The sequence below is a fragment of the Neopelma chrysocephalum genome, unplaced genomic scaffold (assembly GCF_003984885.1).
Source record: "Neopelma chrysocephalum unplaced genomic scaffold, ASM398488v2 Primary Assembly neopelma1_253, whole genome shotgun sequence".
Classification (NCBI taxonomy): domain Eukaryota; kingdom Metazoa; phylum Chordata; class Aves; order Passeriformes; family Pipridae; genus Neopelma; species Neopelma chrysocephalum.
Window position 1 is genome coordinate 1,756,346 of NW_020897915.1, and position 21,500 is coordinate 1,777,845.

Here is a 21,500-nt window from a genome sequence, read left to right on the forward strand (position 1 = left end):
ATGTGAAGTCTCAGTAGAAATGTCTGTCTGGCAGGAAGATGATTTCTTAAATGGCTTTTGAGTTATTATCAGAAAAAAAAAAACCCAGTCACCTGAAGTTGATGGACAAATCCAGCATTAGGATTAATACAGAATCTTCTTTCTTGGACATAAGTAAATGCATCCCTTAAAAGGAGAAGGAGAGAGAAAACACTTCAGTGGAAAACAGACTATACAAAAGTTTGCGGTTTGAGTCTTCCTTGAGATCATCAGTTCCTAGGAACTACAGAACCTCTAAACCCTCCAAAGGACTGGTTTTACAACTGGTTTTACAACAAAACAGGAGGCAGTAGGTGTAAAATGCTGTTTGCCCAGCCCAGGCCTCAGCTGGATTTCCTGCTCAACACAGTGCTTAGAACAGCCCTTGGGGCCTCTCCCATAGTTTTACATCCATGGATATAAGACTGGTGTCCCACTTCCATTAGCAGCAGGTCCCTACTTCTTAAAAAAAAAAAAAAAGAAGGATTTAAACACACCTGCAGTGAAGTGAAATGGAATAATCAGCCCCTTGTAAAGTCCTCACTCACCAGGCAGTGTCACCTACTGAGACTGAGTGAACACACAACTGTTTGTGCTCCCTCCAAAGGGATTATTCACTTACCCCCCTTGAATTAAAGCACAAATACCTGTTCTTACCTGTACTTCACCCCAAATGTCTCCATTATGTATGCAATAACTAAGGCAGCACTGAAAAGAAACGAACAGAAATCAGCAAAATATATTTCAACTGTTTGAAAATATTCCTAAGCAGGATGGGGAGTTTCCTACCTTCTAGAAATCCCTGCATTTCCATGGACAAGAACTTTTCCTGAGAAGGAAAAAACAAACAAACAAAACCAACAAAACCAATCAACCACAGTTGTATAAACTGAATAAAATTTTTGGAAATGTAGTTTTTACTTGTTACAGAGAACTAGGAAGCCCAAGGATAACAGGTGTGTCTTAGTTCACTCTGAGTTACTAACTATGCTCTGTCCTGGGATACAGAAACAGGGATTCCTCCTCCTCTGAGGGACAGAATCCACCCTCCAGGATTCTGTCCCTCAATGCAAATTTAAGGTCCTACATTAGAGAAGGGACAAAAAAACCTCATGCAGAGAACACGTTTAAAGTGGAAAAAAAAGACCCCAAACCTCAGATATACAAAGAGGTTCATTTTCCAGTCAAAGACAAAAGGGAAGAACACTTTGCTCTGAACTTGTACAATAAAGTTCAAATCAAGTATAATAAACCCCCAAATTAAAGAAAACCTCATAATTAAGATCCTCTAACACATACCACTAATTAATTTTAAAGCTTTAACAATGTCTTAGTAGATGAAGGAAAGAAGTTAGTATGATTTTACCTCCACTTTGTAAACTTCCATCAATAAATTCTTTAGTCTAAAAAGAAAATAAAAATTACAAGAGTCAAACTTTCACATTATTTTAAAAGCAAGTAGCAGTAACACCTGAATTTTGGTAGAATTTTTGTATCAGTCTCACAATGCACCAACTGGACATTCGTATTTCTTTTGTACTTTTCACTATCCATAAAATTGTCAGTGAAAAACTAGGATTTTAGGTGGAAGAAGGAACAAAATGCTTTTGCTCTGTTGCAAACTAAATTAAAATACAGACGAAAACCCCACAGCTCTAAATCAAGGGTTTATTCTATTGCCAAATATCAGCATGTAACTGTTTAACTTAACGTTACTTTTTAATTCCTCTGCAGTAACATGTTTCAAGGTGCTGTAAGACTCAGTTACAACACCCAGTTACTGTTTTGAATTTGGGTTGGGATTTGATACAAGAGATGTAAATACTCCTGGGCTCAAAATACAAGTTTCCCAAAGGTCAAGGTCCCCAGGATTCCCCCATTTCTTTGTTTTGAGACCAGTCTTTTTTTAAGTTTTATTCCTTTTTTTTGGAGACCATAGCAAGGAAAAGCTTTTACAACTCTGTCTCCACACTTGTAAAAAGGAGTTAATTACACTTATTAAAGTGTCACTTCAGAGCTGGCAGCACTTCCAGGTGCCTCAGGCTGGGTATCCCAAATTTGAAACCGCTGCCTGTTAGTCCGGAAAACTCTTCCTGGGCAACTCCATTCCCAAATAAACACTCACCATAGGGAAAAATCGTATTATATTCTCAACTGGATTATCTGCAATATCCAAGACTAAATACCTGCAATGAGAACAGTTGCTGTGAGTAAACAACAACACTGAGTAGCTACTACTGGTACAGCCCCCCAGTTGCTCACACCTGCAGGAGGATCCCAGCACTTCCCTCCTGGCTTTGCTTCCTGAGCTGAGCTCCAGAAATCCTACAATGAAGGAAAACTCTGGAGCTCTCCTTGTGAGGAAGGAAGTGAGGAACCTTCTCCAACATCCCCTGACAGAATCACCTCTGAGAACCAACAACTTTAAGTCTGAGGTTGCTGCAAACTAATGGATAATTCTCATTTCGGGCTCGTCTGGAGTTCAGCAGGACGGACAAACTTCATGGGTTGGATTTAAAGTCTTTCTGCAGCTCAGCACATTTTTCAAATGGTTTTGACATCATGAAAATATTTGGAAAGAACACACGCACACCCAAAAAAAAAAAAAAAAGGAATCTGGATGGTTTCTCACCTAAATAACTGTTGGAAGTTTGGTTTAATAAAATTTGCTTCAATGTTTTGCCGTATGCATATTACATGGGTTATTCCATGTTTCTGAAGGATAGGTAGCTGTGGGAAGAGAAAAATAAGATCTTTTTGAAATTACAGATCCATCTATTACACAGTAATAAAAAGGAAAGGTTATACTTAATAACTATATATAGTTATATATATAAGGATATAATATATATATTTAATAACCATACACAATAGGGCTATATCATGTCCTCAAAGAAAATCAGAGCTGGTTTTCCAGAATTTAGGGTGAAAATTGTTGTCTTTCAAAAGGAAAAAGCATTACTAACAATGCCAAAAAGATCAGGCATTAAGGGAGGCATTCAATGAACTTGTTTGTGTCTCTGCCCACCTCTCACTTCGCCTGAAATTTCAAGTCCCTACACGATGGAGGAATTTCCAGCCAGCACTGGATTCTTGCTGGAATGAGACCATGAAAATAAGATCATTTAAAATATGAGGCAAGTTTGCAGAGTCAAGCTGTGCCTTAGCAGTGCTTGATTTTATTGGAGATTTAATTGTCCTTGTTTTACTCTGTGTGTGCGAGTGCCCAGCTCTGATTTGTGTTGCAACACTTTAACGAAGGAAATAAATTGCCTGATCTGAAATGGTCTCAAACTGTTTAAATTTTCAAAGACTTATATTAAATTTTAACTGCAAGACTCAATTTCCATACAAATAGCTCAGACCATATTCCTTCTGCTCTGGGATCTTCCATGTTCCAACTTAGGGCTGCAACCAAATTCACCCCTCTATGGACACACCTGAACATAAACCCACAGTAACAAATCACCACAGCAAAGCTTCCCTGGGAGAGAATATTCTGAAAAATCATACCTTGCTTTTCATAGCTGAAGAATATGGGCCTAAAAATAACCCAGGTAAAATTTCCTAGGAGGAAGAACAGACATTTAAAACCAGCTCCGAACGATGTGAAATAACACATTTCACTCACCTCAGAGCACGGCCATGGAAACAAATAATTTACATTTTAGAGATGTGTTATCGAGTGTCATTTATAAGAGGACAAGGGGAAAAAAAAATAGTCAGTTTGGCAGGATAAAAGAAACATGATCTTTGTGCAGGAGATCTTGTTTTGGAACTGGAATCAAGCCCTTTATTGGGAGCGAGTTCCAGGGTGATTACAGCATCTCACCCAGCCCCAGATCAAGTGAAGGGAACTCTAACTTGGGATCTAATCCTGCCTTGGAATTCATTCCAATTCTCTCTCATGGAAAGGGAGGCACATGTGGAAATTCTTCTACCTTTGTCCCAGTAGTGGGAAAACACCATTTTTTAACTGTTTATCCCATCGATTTGTAACCATTTATCCAGTTGTGTAGATCTTATCCTGTGTAAAGATTTGGCTGATTGATGGAAGGAAAACTTTAATTTCCCATCCTCCTGGAGAACACTTCCAAGCAAATTTAAGTCAGAAAGCAAAGCTCTGATACGGTTTTAGCAATCATCTAAAAACATTTAGAATGACAAAACTGTCGTATTTTGGGGGATTATGAAAAAAAAGGACAAAATTAATTTATTTTTAGCACTTGCACAACAGACATCCAAGCATATCTGCATTCCAAGCTGGCAAATCCTCACGTTAATTAACTAATTAATTCTGTCTCCCATGGTGCTGCCTGACACTTTACCTGTAAAAGGCTGATTTGATACCAGCTCTTTTTTTTCCCCCCTCACTGAATGCTCCATGTTTTTTGCCTCAAATGGTAAATGAAAGTGTATTACCTGCATCTCTCTCCTCATGGGATAGGTCCAATCCTTGAAAAATAAAATAAAAAACAATTACATATACACAAAATATCCAGGCAGAGATCTGTACATGAGGAGGGGGAAAAAAGAAAAAAGCTTTAGAACATTCTGTATTAGTCACAGAAGCAAAAAAAAAAATTCCTTTGCCTGGTACATTCCTGAAGCCACTGGAAAAACAGAAGTTAACAAGCAGGGCAGGTACCTCCCTTAAAATCCACATTGCCTCACCTAATACACTCCAAATGCCTTCATTGGGAATATTCAGGATTTGGCTTTAACAATTCCAGAAATTTGAGTGCATTCTGCAGTTGCACTGGGAAGGATCCTGACACAATAAACACAAATCCTCCCTGTTGGTTAATTCACAGCTCCCACAGAATCCCAGACCCTCACGTTTGTGAGGGTTCACCCCCCATTCCCAGCTATTTACAATCCATCAGAATGCCCAGAGCAAATGCCAGGATCAACATTCCCATCCTTTGCTCCATTTTAGCACTGCCAGAGCTGAACAGAAAAATGCTCAGGAAGAGTCTATTCCTGTCTTTCCTTCCCTATAACTCCCACTGTCCTCTATTCTTTGACCCTCACACCCCAAGGAGTTGTAGCTGAGATCCCAGTTATCAGCTGGAGGGGAAAAGAAGGGAATAGTCCCACAAATCAAATACTGAATGCATTTATTCATATAATTTTGCTGTTTGATTCATACACCACCAGCAGCCAAGAGAAAATTTCCCCTATGTTATGTTCCAATGTCCTCAAAACCATGGGAAAGCTAAGCCCTAAATATTCCAGCTGTGAAGTGAGGTCAGGATTACACCAGGAAAGATCCCTTAAACCTGAGCACCTCCACTTGTACCAGGAGCATCGATTTCCCATTAAATCTCTTTTTCCCAATACAATAAAAACCCAGTGCTTCCCTCAGACACCCCCACGGTGCACAGGGAGGATTTTCTAGCTCTTGGTAGTGGAATTAGAAAGGATTTCGGTATCAGTGAAGTTATTCTGGAAAATACTTGGATTGAATCTGGAACAGCTTTTCTGAGAAAGCAAACAAACATTGAGCCACTCAAAACAATCCTTTGGATACCACCTAAAGTGGTAGCACAAACAGGGAAATAAAATGCACTGAAATGGGTTTTGCTAAAGACACAGAAGTAGCTAAATTACTTCTGCATGTTCCAGCTGGAATGATAAAAGCTCCTGGAAGCAGAAAAGTAAAAATGCTGTGACAAAAGACGGTATTTTCAGAACTGTACCCTTTGAAGGTTGACCTGAGAGTGTTTAGCATAACCCTGTTGTCTCATTGCAGATACAAAAGCATCATTCACTCCTCAAAAAGCAAAAAAACCCCCATTTTTGTCCAAGAATAAAAGCAACACTAAGAGCAATAAAAGCCTGAGAAGCTTATGCTGCACTCCAGGACTACACACGAGCACTTAAGTGGGGTTATTACTCTGTTTGTAGAATTCAAAAGTCTTAATTTGGAGCATAATGAAAAGACAAATTCATGTCCCCTTTGGCTGAGGGGTCTTAACAAATACGAGGCAAATATTCCTTTCCAATGCTTTAGAAGCAGGAATTTGTTAGTCCCAACAGCTGCAAACTGTGCAAAAGTAGGTAAGAACTGAGTCCAAAGGGGCCCAAACCCAAAATTCAGCACAGACGTTCTGAACAAGGCAAATTAAACGTCTGTGCAGGTCCCAGACATTGAAGAACTTTGGTGTTCTTCAAGAAGGCAAAAAAGATACAGTCACCAATGGGATTTAGGCTGCAAAATAAGTATCTGAGAGATGGTGTTGAAAGAAAACATTTAATCTGAGGCAAGTACACAAACTACTGAAAGAGTGATTGTGGTGATTGCTGACAGCCCTTCAAGGCTTTTAAACCCAACAATGGCAGATTATTCAAATGCTATGCAAGATTATGTAAAAAACCCGACCTGTTAATGGAGAGTGAACCCCAGCAGAGGTTTCATTTTAAGGAATTCATTCATCAACCCTGTTTTCCACCCTGTCTGACAAATAACAGCTGAAAGTTTCCCTTTTAGCAGACCAAATGCAAGGATTCTGCAAAGAAAACAACTGATGATGCCAGAGATGGAGAGAGGAACAGCATTCCTTGGTGCTGAGGATTTGGGAGGTTCTCCAGAACAAGGGGCAACTCACTGGAAGACAAATTCATCAACACTCGCAAGACACTGAAGAGAAGGAATACAAAAAATAACCCCCACAACCCCAAAGTTTTACAGAGGAGTCACTCACCTCTGACTTATCTCCCCAAACTAGACTGGGATTCACTGGTGGACAAGTGCAAGAGATGCCTCAGCTGTAATTACCTTAATTATCTGCTGTAATTTGTATTTGCACAAATGAAATGCCAGGGACCCTCTAAATTCAATTCCTGTCCCAGAATGGAGTGACTGGCAAGAGAAAAGGGAAGAAAGCACATTTCAAAGCCCTCCCTTCCCCTTCCAAAGCCGATCTCCAGCTGAAATAAACTGAAGATATCAATTAACAGGTAAGACTTGCCCACACTACAAAGAGCTTCTTGGTATCCAGTATCCAAACTGCATCAAGAATAGCTCTGCCAACACTTATTTTGTCCATATTTTGCCACAGCCACACCTGTTTTTCCTCAGAACAGTTTAACAGCAAAAAATTACACCTTTCAATGGCATGTGGACTTTTTTTCCCCTGAAAGAGCGACCTTGGCTGGGACTTCCCATAAAACTGACGTTACGAATTTTTTAATTAGTTTAACAGCCCTGACACTGAGATCCCCACAAAGCAAAAAGACTGTGGGTTTTTAAACACAGCACACAACTGCACCTCATGCAACGTGCATGTGCCTCTCCAGAAGGAATGCAGTGCCAGGGATCCACGTGACAGGGCTTAACTGGTCCCTGACTGACAGTTTCAGTCTGCAGACCCGCCTGATTTTCCCACATAAAAGGCACATCCCCGGTCTTTGTCAGAGCTGAGCTTTGGCTGAAAGGCAATCCCAGCTCTGCCCTCGCCTTGGGATGGTTAAAACTCCTGCTGCCTTATAATTAGCAGAGCCTGCAAACCACAGACTGGCCCAGATGAAGGGAGAAGCTCTCAAAGGTGCTGAAAATCACACCAGGAAAATAAATCTGATCATTTGTTAAAGGAGGGTGACATTAGGAAGTATCTTTCTCAGAGTTTCACTGCTGCCTCTTACCTGCTCAACATCACCAACACCCAAACAACTCTCCTCTTCCCAGACCATTACTCAAACCCTTTGGAAAAGCTGCACACAGCTCCCAGTAAAACCTTCCTGACCACTCCAGGTGACCCTTTTCCAACGCTCAGCTCTTTTGTTGTTGATTTACAGCATCACTTCCCTCCCCACACAGATTTCTCTTCCCGTCACAATCCATCACAGCCAGGACTGATACCTCAAAACCCCAGGGCTGTCAGAATCCTCCTGCCTGAATCTGCTCCCCTGCCTGCTGGAATGTTCACATGGGCTGTAACACTCCGAGTCTCTGCTCCCAAACCTGCTACAACGTTGTGAAGTGGAAGCTGCAGAAACTGTTACAGGGCTGCTCCAATTCCTTCATCCATCCTGGACGAATCTTGGCTCCAGTTTTGTGCCACTTTTGTACAGGAAATTCAAATTACAGCCTGATGGTGTCGTATCAGAAAAGTCAGAGGGCAGGACTGGATCAACTGCCAGCACCACCATCATCCCCTTTCACAGGATCCAGCTTGGATTGTGGATGGGTCCTGATCCCAAAGCTTTGTTGCTGAATTCCCAGGCAGCTTCAAGTGTAATTCATACAGTGAAATAAAATCTTGGGTTTGAAAGAATTTTAGACAATATTTAAAAAAATCCTCCCAACTGATATAGGAGGGGAAGAGGGGATGTTATCCTGCACAAAAACAGGGTTTAAAATCAAGGTCTTTGTAAAATGGACCAAACACTGACAAAAGAAACCTTGAAATACTAAAGCAGTAGTAGAACATATTCATTTGCCATCTTTTAATAAGAAAGCAGACAAATTAAATGAAGTACTGAAATCACATTCAAGAAAAATATTTGAGTATTACTGAAACCTGTCACCTCTCTCACTGAAGGGTGGTACTTAATGGCCTCAAAATGAGCTGCACACAAGAGTGAAATGAAAGGTTGTGTCTTCAGTTTTGATCATGCTTTGTGTTCTTGGACAGCTACATTAATTAAAAAAGCTTTGAACTGAAATAGGTATTTTTTTAATACATACTGAATAATTTCAGCTGGAAGGAACCTACAACAATTTGACCACTGCAGTGATATATAAATATATATTTTTTTCCGGGTAGAAATCCCTGTGCAAGTGTATAAAACATACAAAATTAACCCCAATTTTTTTTGTTCCCTCAAGGTGTGGGCATGGTACTAACATGATCAGAGCTTAAGGAGGTTAAATTAAGGAAGGCTTGGACTGCACTGCTATCCCAAAACTGGCTAAAGGCTGGTTAAAGCACCTGGATAAAGAGTGAGGTGACATTCCCACCCTTGCATAGCTGTTTAAGGTCATCATACTCAGGAAATGATCCAGGGATTGAGACAGGGTTTTACAGGGAATTCTGTGTATTTCTCAAGAGTACTCAGACAATGGGAAGGCCTCATCCTACGGATTTTTGCTATTGAAAACACAAAGGAATACAAAAGCAGGAAGGTGGAGAGGGACAACAACAGCAGGTGGGAATGACAGAGGAAGGAAAAAGGGGACAACAGGAAAAGACAAGTTATTTTAGCAGAGGGAAACACAATCCATGGAAAAGGATAAAAGGTAAAACTAAAGGAAAAGTAGAAATGGAAAGTAGAAACATCAGTGATTCTTATTTGTCCCATTCTGGAACACTGGTCCAAAAGACACCTCTGCTGGCTCCTTAAATACCATCAGCACACAGGACCAGCAGCACTGGCTTCTATTAGAGCACAAAGATAAATCAAAAATAAACAATAAAACAGAATCCTTCGGCTTACAGGAAGCACAAAGCCAAGGGCCAGGAGTGCCACACTCATGCAGAGACTATCAGGGCTGTTTATAATGGTGCAAGAATGTCCTTCTCGTGCCCCTCCTTGTTTTAACTGTGAGTCGGGCTGTGCTGAGGCAGATAAGTCTCTTTACAACCCTCATTTAGATAAAACAACCCCAAATAACCTTTAACTCCCCGGCCCTACAAACTGCTCCGCTGTGCCTGCGGATCCCCGAGCGCTTCCCAAGGATCCAAGGCACGAGTTAATCACGACTGACAAACTTCAGAGGGCTTTTTTTGCTCCATGCAGAGCAGTCTGAGAGCATCCCACAGAGCTGTGATCAAAATCTGCCACCCGATTTACATCCCCCCAGCACAGCACAGCCTTTTTTCCCCTCAATTTTTTGGGCTCCAGTACGTGGGCAAGTAAAATAATTCTAATGATACAGCTTCCTACTTGTTTTAAAGAGTCTGCAGAGGAGGGGAATCGCCGTGTTTAAGGGGGTTATTTGTGTTTCCTATCAAAAGTAAGAGTAAAAAAAAAAAAAAAGTTTGATGAATTTGTTCCACTTTTAGAGGGACTGCATCCTAGTTAAAAAAAGCAGTCAAAAATACTCGGCATTTCAGACTAAATATAGCTGTCAAAAATGTAAATGCCTTTAAAAAAACCCCCATGTGCTAAAGGGAGCTCAGTTTTTATGCATAATAAAAAGGGAAATATGGCTGCTTAGTCAACAAGCTGCTAATTTAATTACAAAAACCCATGGAGAGTCCTAAAAAAATCCTAAATACATCAAGAATATGAGTTTGCTCAGCCTGCTTGCAAGCAAATATGCTAATTTTTTAGCAAAGAAATAAAATGGTAATTGCTGATCTGTTCCCATTATATGTATGCCAGTTCTTTTTTTGCTTAAAATTCAATGGGAAAATAATTTCCATTAAATTCCTTGAATTACTCCAGTCCTTAGTGATCATCTTTCCAGAAGTGTTAAGATGTCTTAGTACTAATAAGCCAACATGCAATAATTGCTATTAATCCGACCTTCTTTTAACAAGTTTTTAGACATACATGGTTATACTGGTGGGAAAAAAGACCCACAGCACTTTTAAATTTAAGAAAGTTTGAGATCTTATCTTGGAAAATCTGCTAATTTTAGAAAAAGATATAAAAATCTAAGCTCAGAAGTGTTTCCATGCCACATGTGATCACCATTACTCACAAGACTTTTGACATATTCACTATCACCAGCCTGCAAAGGAACACACAGTTTGCAGACATTCCTGGTGTATCCCAGAAAAGCTTGGCAAGAATGATGAGTTATGAGGTTTTCAGGCATTTCTCAATCTCCAAAAAAGCACCAAGAGCCAAGTGGCTTAAACACCCAGCGATCTGTAACGCCACGTATGGATTAGGGACAGGGCAAACAACATCCAGGCTGGAAAACTGACCTATTTATCCAGAGCACATCCCTGCAGCCTGTCTGAGTCCATCCAGGCAGCTCTCACCCCTCACCACTTTCCCACGTGCCAGGAAAGAGTGTGATGCTGTGCAGTCAACCAGATCACAAAGTGATTTGGCTTTTTTTTTTTTTGAATTATTATTATTTAAGCTGTCACGTGGTTACAAGTGCCAGCAGGGAGAAGGGAGCTGGGGCTGGCAGCTGGATTGACCTAAAGAGGTGACAAAGTTGCACTCACTCCTTCCTGAGCAGCAGGAAGTCAACCAGGGATTCCCCGGGTTCTCCCTCCTCCCCTTCCCAATATCTTGAAATCAAATCTGCCAGGCCAGCGTTCAACCACTCACCACCAGCTTCCTGAACTAACATCAGGGATTACTCCTCATGAAAGGGCCTCCTCAGTGCCATGCACAGGAGATGATCTTCAGCTTTCCATGGAAAGCTACGTTTTGAGGGCAGAATGATTTTAGTTTGTTTTTCCAAAGCATTATCTTGAGGATTAAGGCTGAAGTCTCTCACACTTTGCTTTTAACAAGTTAACTCCACGAGAACTTTGATGTTCTCCATCGGCTTTAACCTTTCCTCAAACATTCCAACTGTATATTATCTTGTACTTAGATCTTGTCATTTCTCTAAATGATCTTGTATTTAGATCTAGTCAGACACAAAAGTAACATGTTGCAAAGGAGTTACAGCTTTTAAAAGCAGTCCTTGAAATTCCCTACTATGTGAAATTCTAACACGCTATCCCATGTATTATATGTATATATCACACATCATATTATTGAGAGACAAAGCATGAAAAAGAACCAAAAAACAAAAGATGCTCTGAAGGACATTGTATTATAATCTCAGTTTTCATTAGTTAAGAGTTGTTAGACCGGCAGTGACCTCTGTTTTTATTCTTATTTTAACCACACACTCCTCTTTAGCCATTCTAGATACAAACATTTGAGATGAGAAGCCACCCAGGCTAATTTAGTTAACCATTCTCAGACATAACTATGCATAACGTGAGTGGTTTCTCCAGAAAAATAACATTTATTTTAAAAGAAACAAATTATAGACCCCACAGGGTGGCATGTGATTTGTGTGGAGATACAAAGTGATTGCAACTTTGTGAAAACAATCAGGATGACTTGTAAACTTGTGATCTTGACAACAAAAACAGAACAAAAAAGAGTCACTTCCATATTTGGGTAATCTACCACAACAACATAGAACAGTGTCGTTAAAACAGAATTAAATGCTGATGTTTATGAAATATACAGCGATCTATAGACGCCTGAAGAGCTCAGATACTCGCCAGGCTGTGACATTTTGCATTAAATATCTGAGGCCACCGAAGGGGGAACACTCGGGGCTGTTTGTGACACACAAAAACACCACCAGTGCCCAGGGTCAGAGCCGGGGACTTGGGCCAAGTTCAGAAATCAGACACCGCGCTGACCCCGCTGCTGTGACACCGCACAGGGCACAGCTCAGCCCGGGCACACACCACCACCTGTCCTAGTCCACACAGAGGTCTTGGCTCTGGAAAACCCTGAAAATACCTCCCTGGCGGGCTCACCGGAGCGGCAGATTGTTTCTGGAGGAGCAAAGAGTCCGCAGGCACCGAGTGTTTGGAAGGGACAGGCAGGTACCCACTGCACGTGGGGCGAGGGAGGACAGGGCTTGGTGTCCATACAGAGAGGGACACGCAGGGGGAAGCAAAGGGCGGATAACAGGAAGGCTGGGACACACTGGACACAGAGGAGGGGATATAAAAACGAGGAGGGGCCGCTACGGGAGGGCGAAAGCCAAAGGAGATGAACCGGGGGGGGGGCTCCGCTCCCTGCCTGTGAGGGTGGGGAGGCCCTGGCACAGGGTGCCCACAGAAGCTGTGGCTGCCCCTGGATGCCTGGAAGTGTCCAAGGCCAGGCTGGACGGGGCTTGGAGCGGCCTGGGATAGCGGGAGGTTTCCAGGCGGGGAAAGGCCGGAGGCACCCGGGAGGGCGGTCTGAGAGAGGAGCAGGGGGAGCGGAGCACAGCGGGGACGAGGGAGAGAGGATGCGCTCGGTGCTCCCGGGGGGGTGTCACCAGCACAGCGAGGGACACGGACCCGCGAGGCCTGCGATGGATCCCAGCGGGAATCCCGCGGGAAGGGGCTGCGGGAGGCGCCGCAGGGCGGGCAGGGCTGTGAGGGGAACCCCCGGCGGGGGATGGAGCGTTCGGGGCGGGCGGGGTGGGGGGGTCCGGCAGCGGCAGCTCCCGCTCACCTCAGAGTCCTCTTTGGCCTGCGGCAGCGCGGGGAAGGCCGGCTTGGCGAGCTCCATGGCCGGGCGCTGTCCGGGCGGGGCAGGACCCGGGGCAGGGCGGCTATTTGGGCAGCGGGACCGCGGGCTCCGGCTCGGGAGCGGCAGGAGATGGAGGAGGCGGCGGCGGAGGAGGCGGCGGCGGCGGCGCGCTCAGCCGCTCGCGCCCGGCCGCCATGCTGCTGCTGCTGCTGCCGCCTCTTCTTCCCTCCTCCTCCTCCTCCTCCTCCTCCCCTTCCCACCTCTTCCTCCTCCTCCTCCTCTCCCTCCTCCTCCTCCTCCCCCTCCCGTCCGCCCGCCCCCGGGCCCCGCTCCAGCGGCGCCCGCGCCCCGCTCCGCCCTCAGCGCTCTGCCCTCCCCTCACGGGCGGGCGCCGCCCCGGTTCCTTTCGTTAACCCCCTCGCGGCCCCCGAATTCGCGTTCATTGACCCCCAAAACGTCGGCAAGGGGCGCTTGGCCCGTTAACGGCCGCGAGGGTCCGGCTCCCCACACGTCGCGGCCTTCAGCGCTCCCTTGTTGCCGTGGCCCGGCATTCCCGTGAGATGGTTCTCCTCACGCGCCCCCTTCCATCCTGGCGAGGGGACACTCGCCCTGTCCCCCATCGGAACGGCGCTGCCGCCTCAGATTTTAGCTGGCAGTGCAAAGGGGGTCACCTGCAATCAGGTCCTCTTTGGTGGGTGATGCCCGCAGACACATCAGTGTTGGGGCAGGAACCCGCTTTTCTGCTTTTTGAGGGTCCCCGGTCCCACGCTCTGCTTGGAATCTAAATATGTGGAGGAAATTCAGCCGGGAGAAGACTCCAGGGAGACCTCAGAGCCCCTTGCAATGTCTAAAAGGGTTCTGAGAGAGCTGGAGAGGGACTTGGGATAAGGGCCTAAAGGGACAGGACAAGGGGGAATGGCTTCCCACTTCCAGAGGGCAGGGATAGATGGGATATTGGGAAGGAATTCCTGGCTGTGAGGATGGTGAGGCCCTGGCACAGGTTGCCCAGAGAAGCTGTGGCTGCCCCTGGATCCCTGGAAGTGTCCCAGTCCAGGTTGGATGGGGCTTGGAGCAACCTGGTCTAGTGGAAGGTGTCCCTGCCCATGGCAGGGGGTTGAACGAGATGATCTTTAAAGTCTCTTCCAACCTAAACCATTCCATGATTCTATGAGACTTCACTTTAGGCTACAGTTTTCCATTCCTGCACTCTTTACTGAACCAAAAACCTGCACTGGTGTCATTGGAATTTCTAAGGGAAGCTTAGTCAAGCAAGCAAAGTCAATGGGTTGGTTGCCTAAATAAAACTGGAAGCGCCCTTTTGAAAATCCTTGCACTGGAATTTTGGGCACACCAGAAATAAAAATTGAAACTCTTCTGCTTTTTACTACACAAAACCTTGAGAAATCTTCAACAATCACATTTCATCAACTGTTCCTTCAGCACTGCAATTTCCTTCCAGTGAAAGATGAAAAAGGAAACGGCAAAGGAGGAAGCAATGGGAAAACTGCAGCTCCCACTTCCAGCTGGTGCCAACAGCAGGAGAGGGATGTGGGTTTGTAGCGTTATATTGTGGCCTGAACTTCAAAAATGAGCTATAACCACTCCCAGAGCTCCAGGAAAGAGTTTTTCCTCCTCCAAGGTAATGCCAGAGGCTCACCTTGCTGTTTCCATCACTGCAGTGCTCAGAAATGGACTTTTATTTCATTTTCTCGTTGTTCCAAGCACTCTGGCTGTACGAGCTGCTCTCAAAAGGGTGTTATGGTAAAACTAAAACTGAGATTTGCATCTTTACACTCCTGACACAGTCAACAGTAGGAAGCTGCTACCCAGAAATAAAGGTTTGTAACAACCATTAGCCAAATAAACAGGGAAATACTGTTGCCTGTCCTGTTGTAACTGTTCTACACCTCACATTACCTGTTTAGTCTCAGTGATGGGAAAGGAAATAAAAGCACAGCTATTAAAAATGCCAGAGAGATGCTGTTAAGCAGCGTGTTTCCTGGGAAGTCCAGAGTTAATCTAATGTACTTGTCTGTCAGCTGAGCATGCCCAGAGTAATCCAATTAGGATAATGAGAAGTAGCCAGAAGTGCAGTTTAGTGCACTGCTGTTCCAGTCCAACACTCAGGTGAGCTGTGCAGTGCAGTGGATCTGTGTGCACCCCTCGGGGTGGAACTGCTCGGAAAACAAAAATATGGCACAGTGACAGATGTCCTTAGAAACCCCAGCACCTTGTTTACTTCTTGCAGTAGTTAAACACTAGCTCAGGTAAATCCTCTTCCCAGAATTCAGCAGCACACGAGCGTGCCCAGGTGGCCAAGAAGGTCAGTGGCACCTGGGTTGTACCAGGAATAGTGTGGGCACAGGAGCAGGGCAGTGCCTGTCCCCTGTGCTGGCACTGCTGAGGCACCTCCTCCCATCCTGGGGCAGTTCTGGGCCCCTCAGACAAGACATTGAGTTGGAATATTTCCAGGGAAGAAAATGGAGCTGGAGAAAGGTCTGGAGCACCAGGAGTGGCTGAGGGAGCTGGGGGGACTCAGCCTGGAGAAAAGGAGGCTCAGGAGGGACTTTCTCGCTCTCCACAACTCCCTGACAGGAGGGGGGAGCCGGGGGGAGGTCGGGCTCTGCTCCCAGGGAACAAGGGATAGGAGGAGAGGAAATGGCCTCAAGCTGTGCCAGGGGATTATGTTTAGATTGGACATCCAGCTCTGGCACAGCTGCCCAGGGCAGTGCTGGAGTCCCCATCCCTGGAGGGATTTCAAAGCCATGTGGATGTGGCACTTGGGGACATGGGGCAGTGGTGGCCTTGGCAGTGCTGGGGGAACAGTTGGACTCGATGGTCTCAGAAGGTTTTTCCAACTTCAATGATTCTGTGAATCTAAACCCCACTTGTCCCTCCTCTCTCTGAGGGAAAGGCTGCCTCTGTTTGGTATGGAAGGCACAGGACTCCAATCCCAACACCAGAGAAAAGCTGCTCTTTAAATTCCGAACACACAATACTTCACCTCTCTACGAGAGCTACAAAAAAAGTCCACCAGCATAAGCAGATTTAAACAGGTTTTATTCATAAACTGTTTGGGGAAAGGAGATTTACTGATATACAAAAAGTCAAGAAATGAACTGACTTTCTTATGTCTGCGAATCCCTTCAGGCACGTTTATAAATTCCCACCATAATTGCTAAGAGAACACATCTCCACACATTTTACTGAGCCTGGGCTGTAATGAATAATGTATGTCGGAATTGTACAGAAAACACACTCCTGTAGCCAACTTGCAACTAGCATTCCCAAAATTACTAGCTACATGCTACACAAACACCTTACAATGATAATCAAGAGGTACATTATTTCTCTCTCTTTATACATTAACCCAGGAGGACGTGTGCAATCAATCACAAATTCTATGGTTAATTTACACAGGTTTGTAGTCAAGCTTGGACTCCAGTTTCTTGGAATCAGCCACTTTCCTGACAGCTTTCATGAAGTCTTCCTGAACTACGAAGTCATGATCGGCACGGATCGCAAACATACCTGAGAGGAGGAGAATTTAACAGCCAGGATCAGCTACAGAACATAAAGATTCACTCAAATCCAAGTGAAAATGAATCCAAATTACACTGTCTTGGATGTTGGGAAGAGGAGAGAATTTCAGTGGGGTCACCTTTCTGAACTAGGGGATTACTAAGAGGAAAGCTTGTTTAAACTGTGAGTATTCAGTGGGTTACTCAAATTGTCCATGCAGGCAAACCCTGTGCAAAAGTTTTAAGGTAGAAAAAGCTTAAAACAGCATCAACTTTCCAGTAACCTTGGTACCAAGAGACTTGAATCCTCTGCAAAAAGGAGAGAAATGGGTGCAATCACTGTTTCTAGAATGCATCTACCGAGACAGTGTGACACATGTCATGATATTTATCCAACACGTGGTTAGAGACCAGCCCGAGTGAAACGTTCTAGCAGAAGGTTTTCGAGCTCCTGGTTTTAATCCACAGAGAAACAGCTCCAAGATTCAGCATCAGCCAAGACTTAGCACAGAGAAACGAAGAGTTTAGGAATTACCTGCTTCAGTACAGACGTTTCTCAAGTCTGCTCCGTTGAAGCCATCTGAGAGCTTCACAATTGCTTCATAATCTGCCCAGAAAACACCAATGCCAATTAGAAATGAATCACACTTCCCCTCATGGATGCCAATGACATACATATCCAGGTGACAAACACACCCTTGGATCTCACTGCAAACACAGAGCACTGGACTGATAAATTAACTGGAAGCATCAGCTGTATCACCCCTTCCATTAAAACACAAAGTACTATAGCCAAAAGCTCGTATTATATAATTAAATCCCAAAGTTACCAACTTGTGGTTACAAGAATCATCATGAAGTGCAAGAAAGCTCCATCAAGGCAATGTTCTTATCATTTAAATGATGCAAAACCCCAGAAGTCTTATCTCCAAGTGATCACAACTCAGTCCCTTTCCACTTCCAACACTGCATCTACTGAAGGCATTTAATGTCTTGATATTTTATGCACATCTATTTACTTAAAAAGTGGCTGTAGTGGTAGTTCATCAGGAACCAATTTCCAAACCACTGTGTCTGCTGAGCCTCCAGCAAGTCCTGCTTTTTGCAGGGCTGCTTATTAAAATTATCAATTTTCTGCAAAACCTTTCAAAGTTTCCCTCCTGCATGAAATTCAGAACAACTGAACTGAATGTTTTTATCTCAAGAATTCAAAAACTTCTAAAGAAATTCTCCAACTGTATTTTAATTCCACGTAGCACTATGTCCTATAAACAAGTCTGTTCATAATTGGAGAGCTAAAAAAAATTGAGGGGACTAAGCAATGTTGAACAGTGCAAGGTTTGTAAGTTTAGGGTCTTCAGCAGGAGATTCTCATGCTGGAACATGAACAGGTCATTTTAATGGCTTTTAATGCAATTCCCACCCCACCCTGCTGCTAAGTTCTGGCCTTACTTTTGGGGTATCAAAACTGGGCATCAGTCTTTCCACACCATGTTCAGACACCTCACCTTGCAAGTGGCACAAAGGAATAATCCCACCCTGCTCTACTCCAGTGCCCAAAGATGCAAGAACAAGGGTGAAGTAGAATCATAGAATCATGAAATGGTTTGAGTTGGAAGGGACCTTTAAGGTCATCTCATTCCACCCCCTGCCATGGGCAGGGACACCTTCCACCACACCAGGTTGCTCCAAGCCCCATCCAACCTGGCCTTGGACACTTCCAGGGATCCAGGGGCAGCCACAGCTTCTCTGGGCAACCTCTGCCAGGGCCTCACCTCCCTCACAGCCAACAATCCCTTCCCAATATCCCATCTAACCCTGCCCTCAGGCAGTTGGAATCCATTCCCCTTGTCCTGTCACTCCAGTCACTTGCTTAAAGTCTCTCTCCAAGTATTTCACTTCAGCTTCATTATTTGCTTTGGAGCTTCTTCTCTATCTCAGTCTACAGTCACATGCATGTTTAAGCCACTCCTGCTGCTAAGAAAGGCAGAGCTCATCCCTCTGGCCCTCCCCCAGCCCGCTCCCGTTATCCCGAGCGATCCCGAGTGATCCCTCAGCAGAGCTGCAGCTGTTGATGCAGCCAGATGGTGACTGGGATCAGTTCCACTGTCCTGTCCTGGCTGCAGGAATTGCTGCTGTCAGCACACAGGGGGGTGGGTGGCACGGGGCACTGCTGCACTCAAAGGCACCCAGCTCCCATTTAAAGGCAAATCACACTCAGTTTCCTCCAGGAAAAAGCCACTGTGAAAGCAGGACTCTGGTCAGCTTAGGCTAAACCAGTCCTCAAATAAACCTTCCCCTTTTTATCTTATTTTTCTCCCCCTTACACTCTGGAGAGAGCAATGAACACCACTAACCAGACAACAATTTTCATTAGGCCATCCCTAAACTCCAGGGTTTCTCCCTGACTTTTAAAGATTCTTTATTGTTCTCTCATCAACATTTCTTTCCTAAGGGGCCAATGAAAATGCTCTTTACCTGCACCAAGAAAACAGTGCAAGTAAAGAAAGTGTTTCCTTTAGAAACAGGATGAGAACTACAGAAAACCTGAATGGAATCAGAAAACCTGATGAAAATCGTGGATTTTCCAGTTTACAGCTGTGCTCCAAGGGTCGATATTCAGTGTTCCTTTGCAAAGACTTTGCAACAGTTCAATCAGGATGCATTAAAAAAATAAAAGAAGTAGAATTCCAAGTGGGAAAGTTGTCTAAGGGCAGGAGTGACTGTAACAACTCACCCTCTTCCCATCCTTACAAACAGCAGTAGGGATGATGTCCAAGTGACTTCCTACTCACCTATTTCACCGTGTTTAGTGATAGGACCTGCGTGAATCTTCAAAATATCTAATCTGGCTTGTTCGTTTGGTAGATCAATATCTAGAAAGAATTACAGCTTTAATTAAAGCAGAAAAGCCACAATTCCCACGGATTATTATCCTCTGTGGAGTAATAACTCACGGATTTTTCTATCCAGCCTTCCGGGCCGCAGCAGTGCAGGATCCAGCGTGTCGGGTCTGTTCGTAGCCATGATCATCTTAACTCTGTGCAGAGTATCAAATCCATCCATCTGATTCAATAACTATCAGGGAACAGAAGGTTGTTTATTTTTAAACAACCCAAAACCTTCCTAGTCCATCTTTTTTTTCCCCCTGCCTAAGTATTTTCACCAAGATAAAAAGCGCTAAAGATAAAGTCAGGAAAAAAATCCTACAAGGCCTCGAGCTTCCTGAGTATTCCATGAGCAATGGAGGGCTGAAGAGAGACACTGAAAATGCTCTGCCCAGAGAAAAGGACATTGAGCAAAGCTCAGCTCAAAAGTGAAAGACTTGAGTTAAAACAATGAGGCAAAGAAAACACTGCAAGGACTAAAGGAGCCAGTGGCTGCCTGACACATTTGGATTGTAGTGCACCAAGTGCAGGACATTCCAATTAGACTTGGAGAACGGCCTCTGGAATACTAATACACACAGAGGAAGACGTTTCATTGTGAAGATTTAAAGTACTTGCTCTTTGATCAGAGTGGTTTAATTCTCTGTAGAAGGCAGACACATTCTTTTGAACCGGGCAAACTGTTTGCAAACACAGGCCAGTGAAGGTTCCCATTAGCTTTGGAATTGTCACCAGTGGCTTTAAAATTCTCTTCACACAACCCAGTTTACCAGAGCAACTAATACAGAAACAAAGAAACACAACTGCTCCTCCTGGTTTTGAAAATCCAGCCGTAACAGTCCAAAAATGTTATATAAGGTGAGTGTCTTTGGGTCTAAAGGAGACAGAAAGAGGGGCCCTCCAAACCTTCAGAGATGCAGGAAGAAGCAGTAAGCCAAAGAAGAGGAAAATATCCCCTATTAATTTTATCAATTTTAAAGATTCAATGAGTCCCCATGTTGAATTAATGGATGAGTTATCAGGATGTAAAAGCAGCATCTAGTTCAACTCTAGCTCCAGGTTATTAACTCAGAAAAGGTTCTGCCAGGGCAGATCCCAGGTAACAATTCACACCTGTATTACAGTCAGGAATTAGACACTCACCTCCATCAGAGTCCTCTGAATTTCTCTATCAGCTGAGGTGCCTTCAGAAAAACGGCGACCACCTGCAGCACACCAAACTCATGAGTTCTAGGACTTGATTTCTGCCTTTCAAACGGGGGGGATTGGCTTTCCAGCTGATTTCAGCCCCAAAAGGAGCCTCTGTCCCACCCCCCAGGGCCATCAGCCTTACCAATAGCATCGATCTCATCCATGAAAATGATGCAGGGCTGGTGATCTCTGGCATAATTGAACATCTCTCGGATGAGCCGAGCGCTCTCGCCAATGTATTTGTCCACTATGGAACTTGACACCACCTTGGGAAGGACAAAGGAACACAGGGATGAGGAGATTGGAGTGCAAACAGCTCCAGTGTGTGAGTGCACAAGGCCATTCCAGTACCTTGAGGAAGTTGCAGTCCAGCTGGCTGGCAACAGCCCTGGCCAGGAGGGTCTTCCCTGTACCTGCAGAGACAAGAGATGGGAGCTGGTTCATTCCTGACCCAGCACAGCCCATCAGGGACTTGGGAAGGAGGGAAAACAAAAGAGGGAAAGGGAAGACAAGGTGGAAAAGGGGGAAAAGAAAATAGAAAAGGAAAAGGAGGGAAAAGGAGGGGGAAAAGGGAAGAAGGGAAGAAGGAAAAGGGAGGAAAAAGGGAAAGAAAAGGGGAAAAAGGGAAGGAAAAGGGGAAAAAGGGAAGGAAAAGGAGGAAAAGGGGGAAAAGGGAAGGAGAAAAGGGGGGAAAGGAGGAAAAGGGGAAAAAGGG

The 21,500-nt window shown here is 44.4% G+C and overlaps 2 protein-coding genes across 2 annotated transcripts in view; both read right to left on the reverse strand.

Annotated features, from left to right (window-relative positions):
- Window positions 1–13,378, reverse strand: part of STYX (serine/threonine/tyrosine interacting protein) — a 14,690-nt gene extending 1,312 nt beyond the window's left edge. The window contains exons 1-9 of the mRNA XM_027703983.1: window positions 13,168–13,378; window positions 4,441–4,473; window positions 3,532–3,585; window positions 2,651–2,748; window positions 2,144–2,204; window positions 1,385–1,421; window positions 808–847; window positions 676–726; window positions 93–165 (exon numbers count right to left, since the gene is read on the reverse strand). Of these exons, the coding sequence (XP_027559784.1) occupies window positions 93–165; window positions 676–726; window positions 808–847; window positions 1,385–1,421; window positions 2,144–2,204; window positions 2,651–2,748; window positions 3,532–3,585; window positions 4,441–4,473; window positions 13,168–13,224 (504 nt within the window). The 5' untranslated portion in view covers window positions 13,225–13,378. The remainder of the gene's footprint in view (window positions 1–92; window positions 166–675; window positions 727–807; window positions 848–1,384; window positions 1,422–2,143; window positions 2,205–2,650; window positions 2,749–3,531; window positions 3,586–4,440; window positions 4,474–13,167) is intronic.
- Window positions 13,379–16,228: 2,850 nt separating this feature from the next.
- Window positions 16,229–21,500, reverse strand: part of PSMC6 (proteasome 26S subunit, ATPase 6) — an 11,417-nt gene continuing 6,145 nt past the window's right edge. Inside the window, exons 8-14 of the mRNA XM_027703976.1 lie at window positions 21,137–21,198; window positions 20,928–21,051; window positions 20,738–20,799; window positions 19,664–19,784; window positions 19,502–19,582; window positions 17,242–17,313; window positions 16,229–16,716 (exon numbers count right to left, since the gene is read on the reverse strand). Of these exons, the coding sequence (XP_027559777.1) occupies window positions 16,598–16,716; window positions 17,242–17,313; window positions 19,502–19,582; window positions 19,664–19,784; window positions 20,738–20,799; window positions 20,928–21,051; window positions 21,137–21,198 (641 nt within the window). The 3' untranslated portion in view covers window positions 16,229–16,597. The remainder of the gene's footprint in view (window positions 16,717–17,241; window positions 17,314–19,501; window positions 19,583–19,663; window positions 19,785–20,737; window positions 20,800–20,927; window positions 21,052–21,136; window positions 21,199–21,500) is intronic.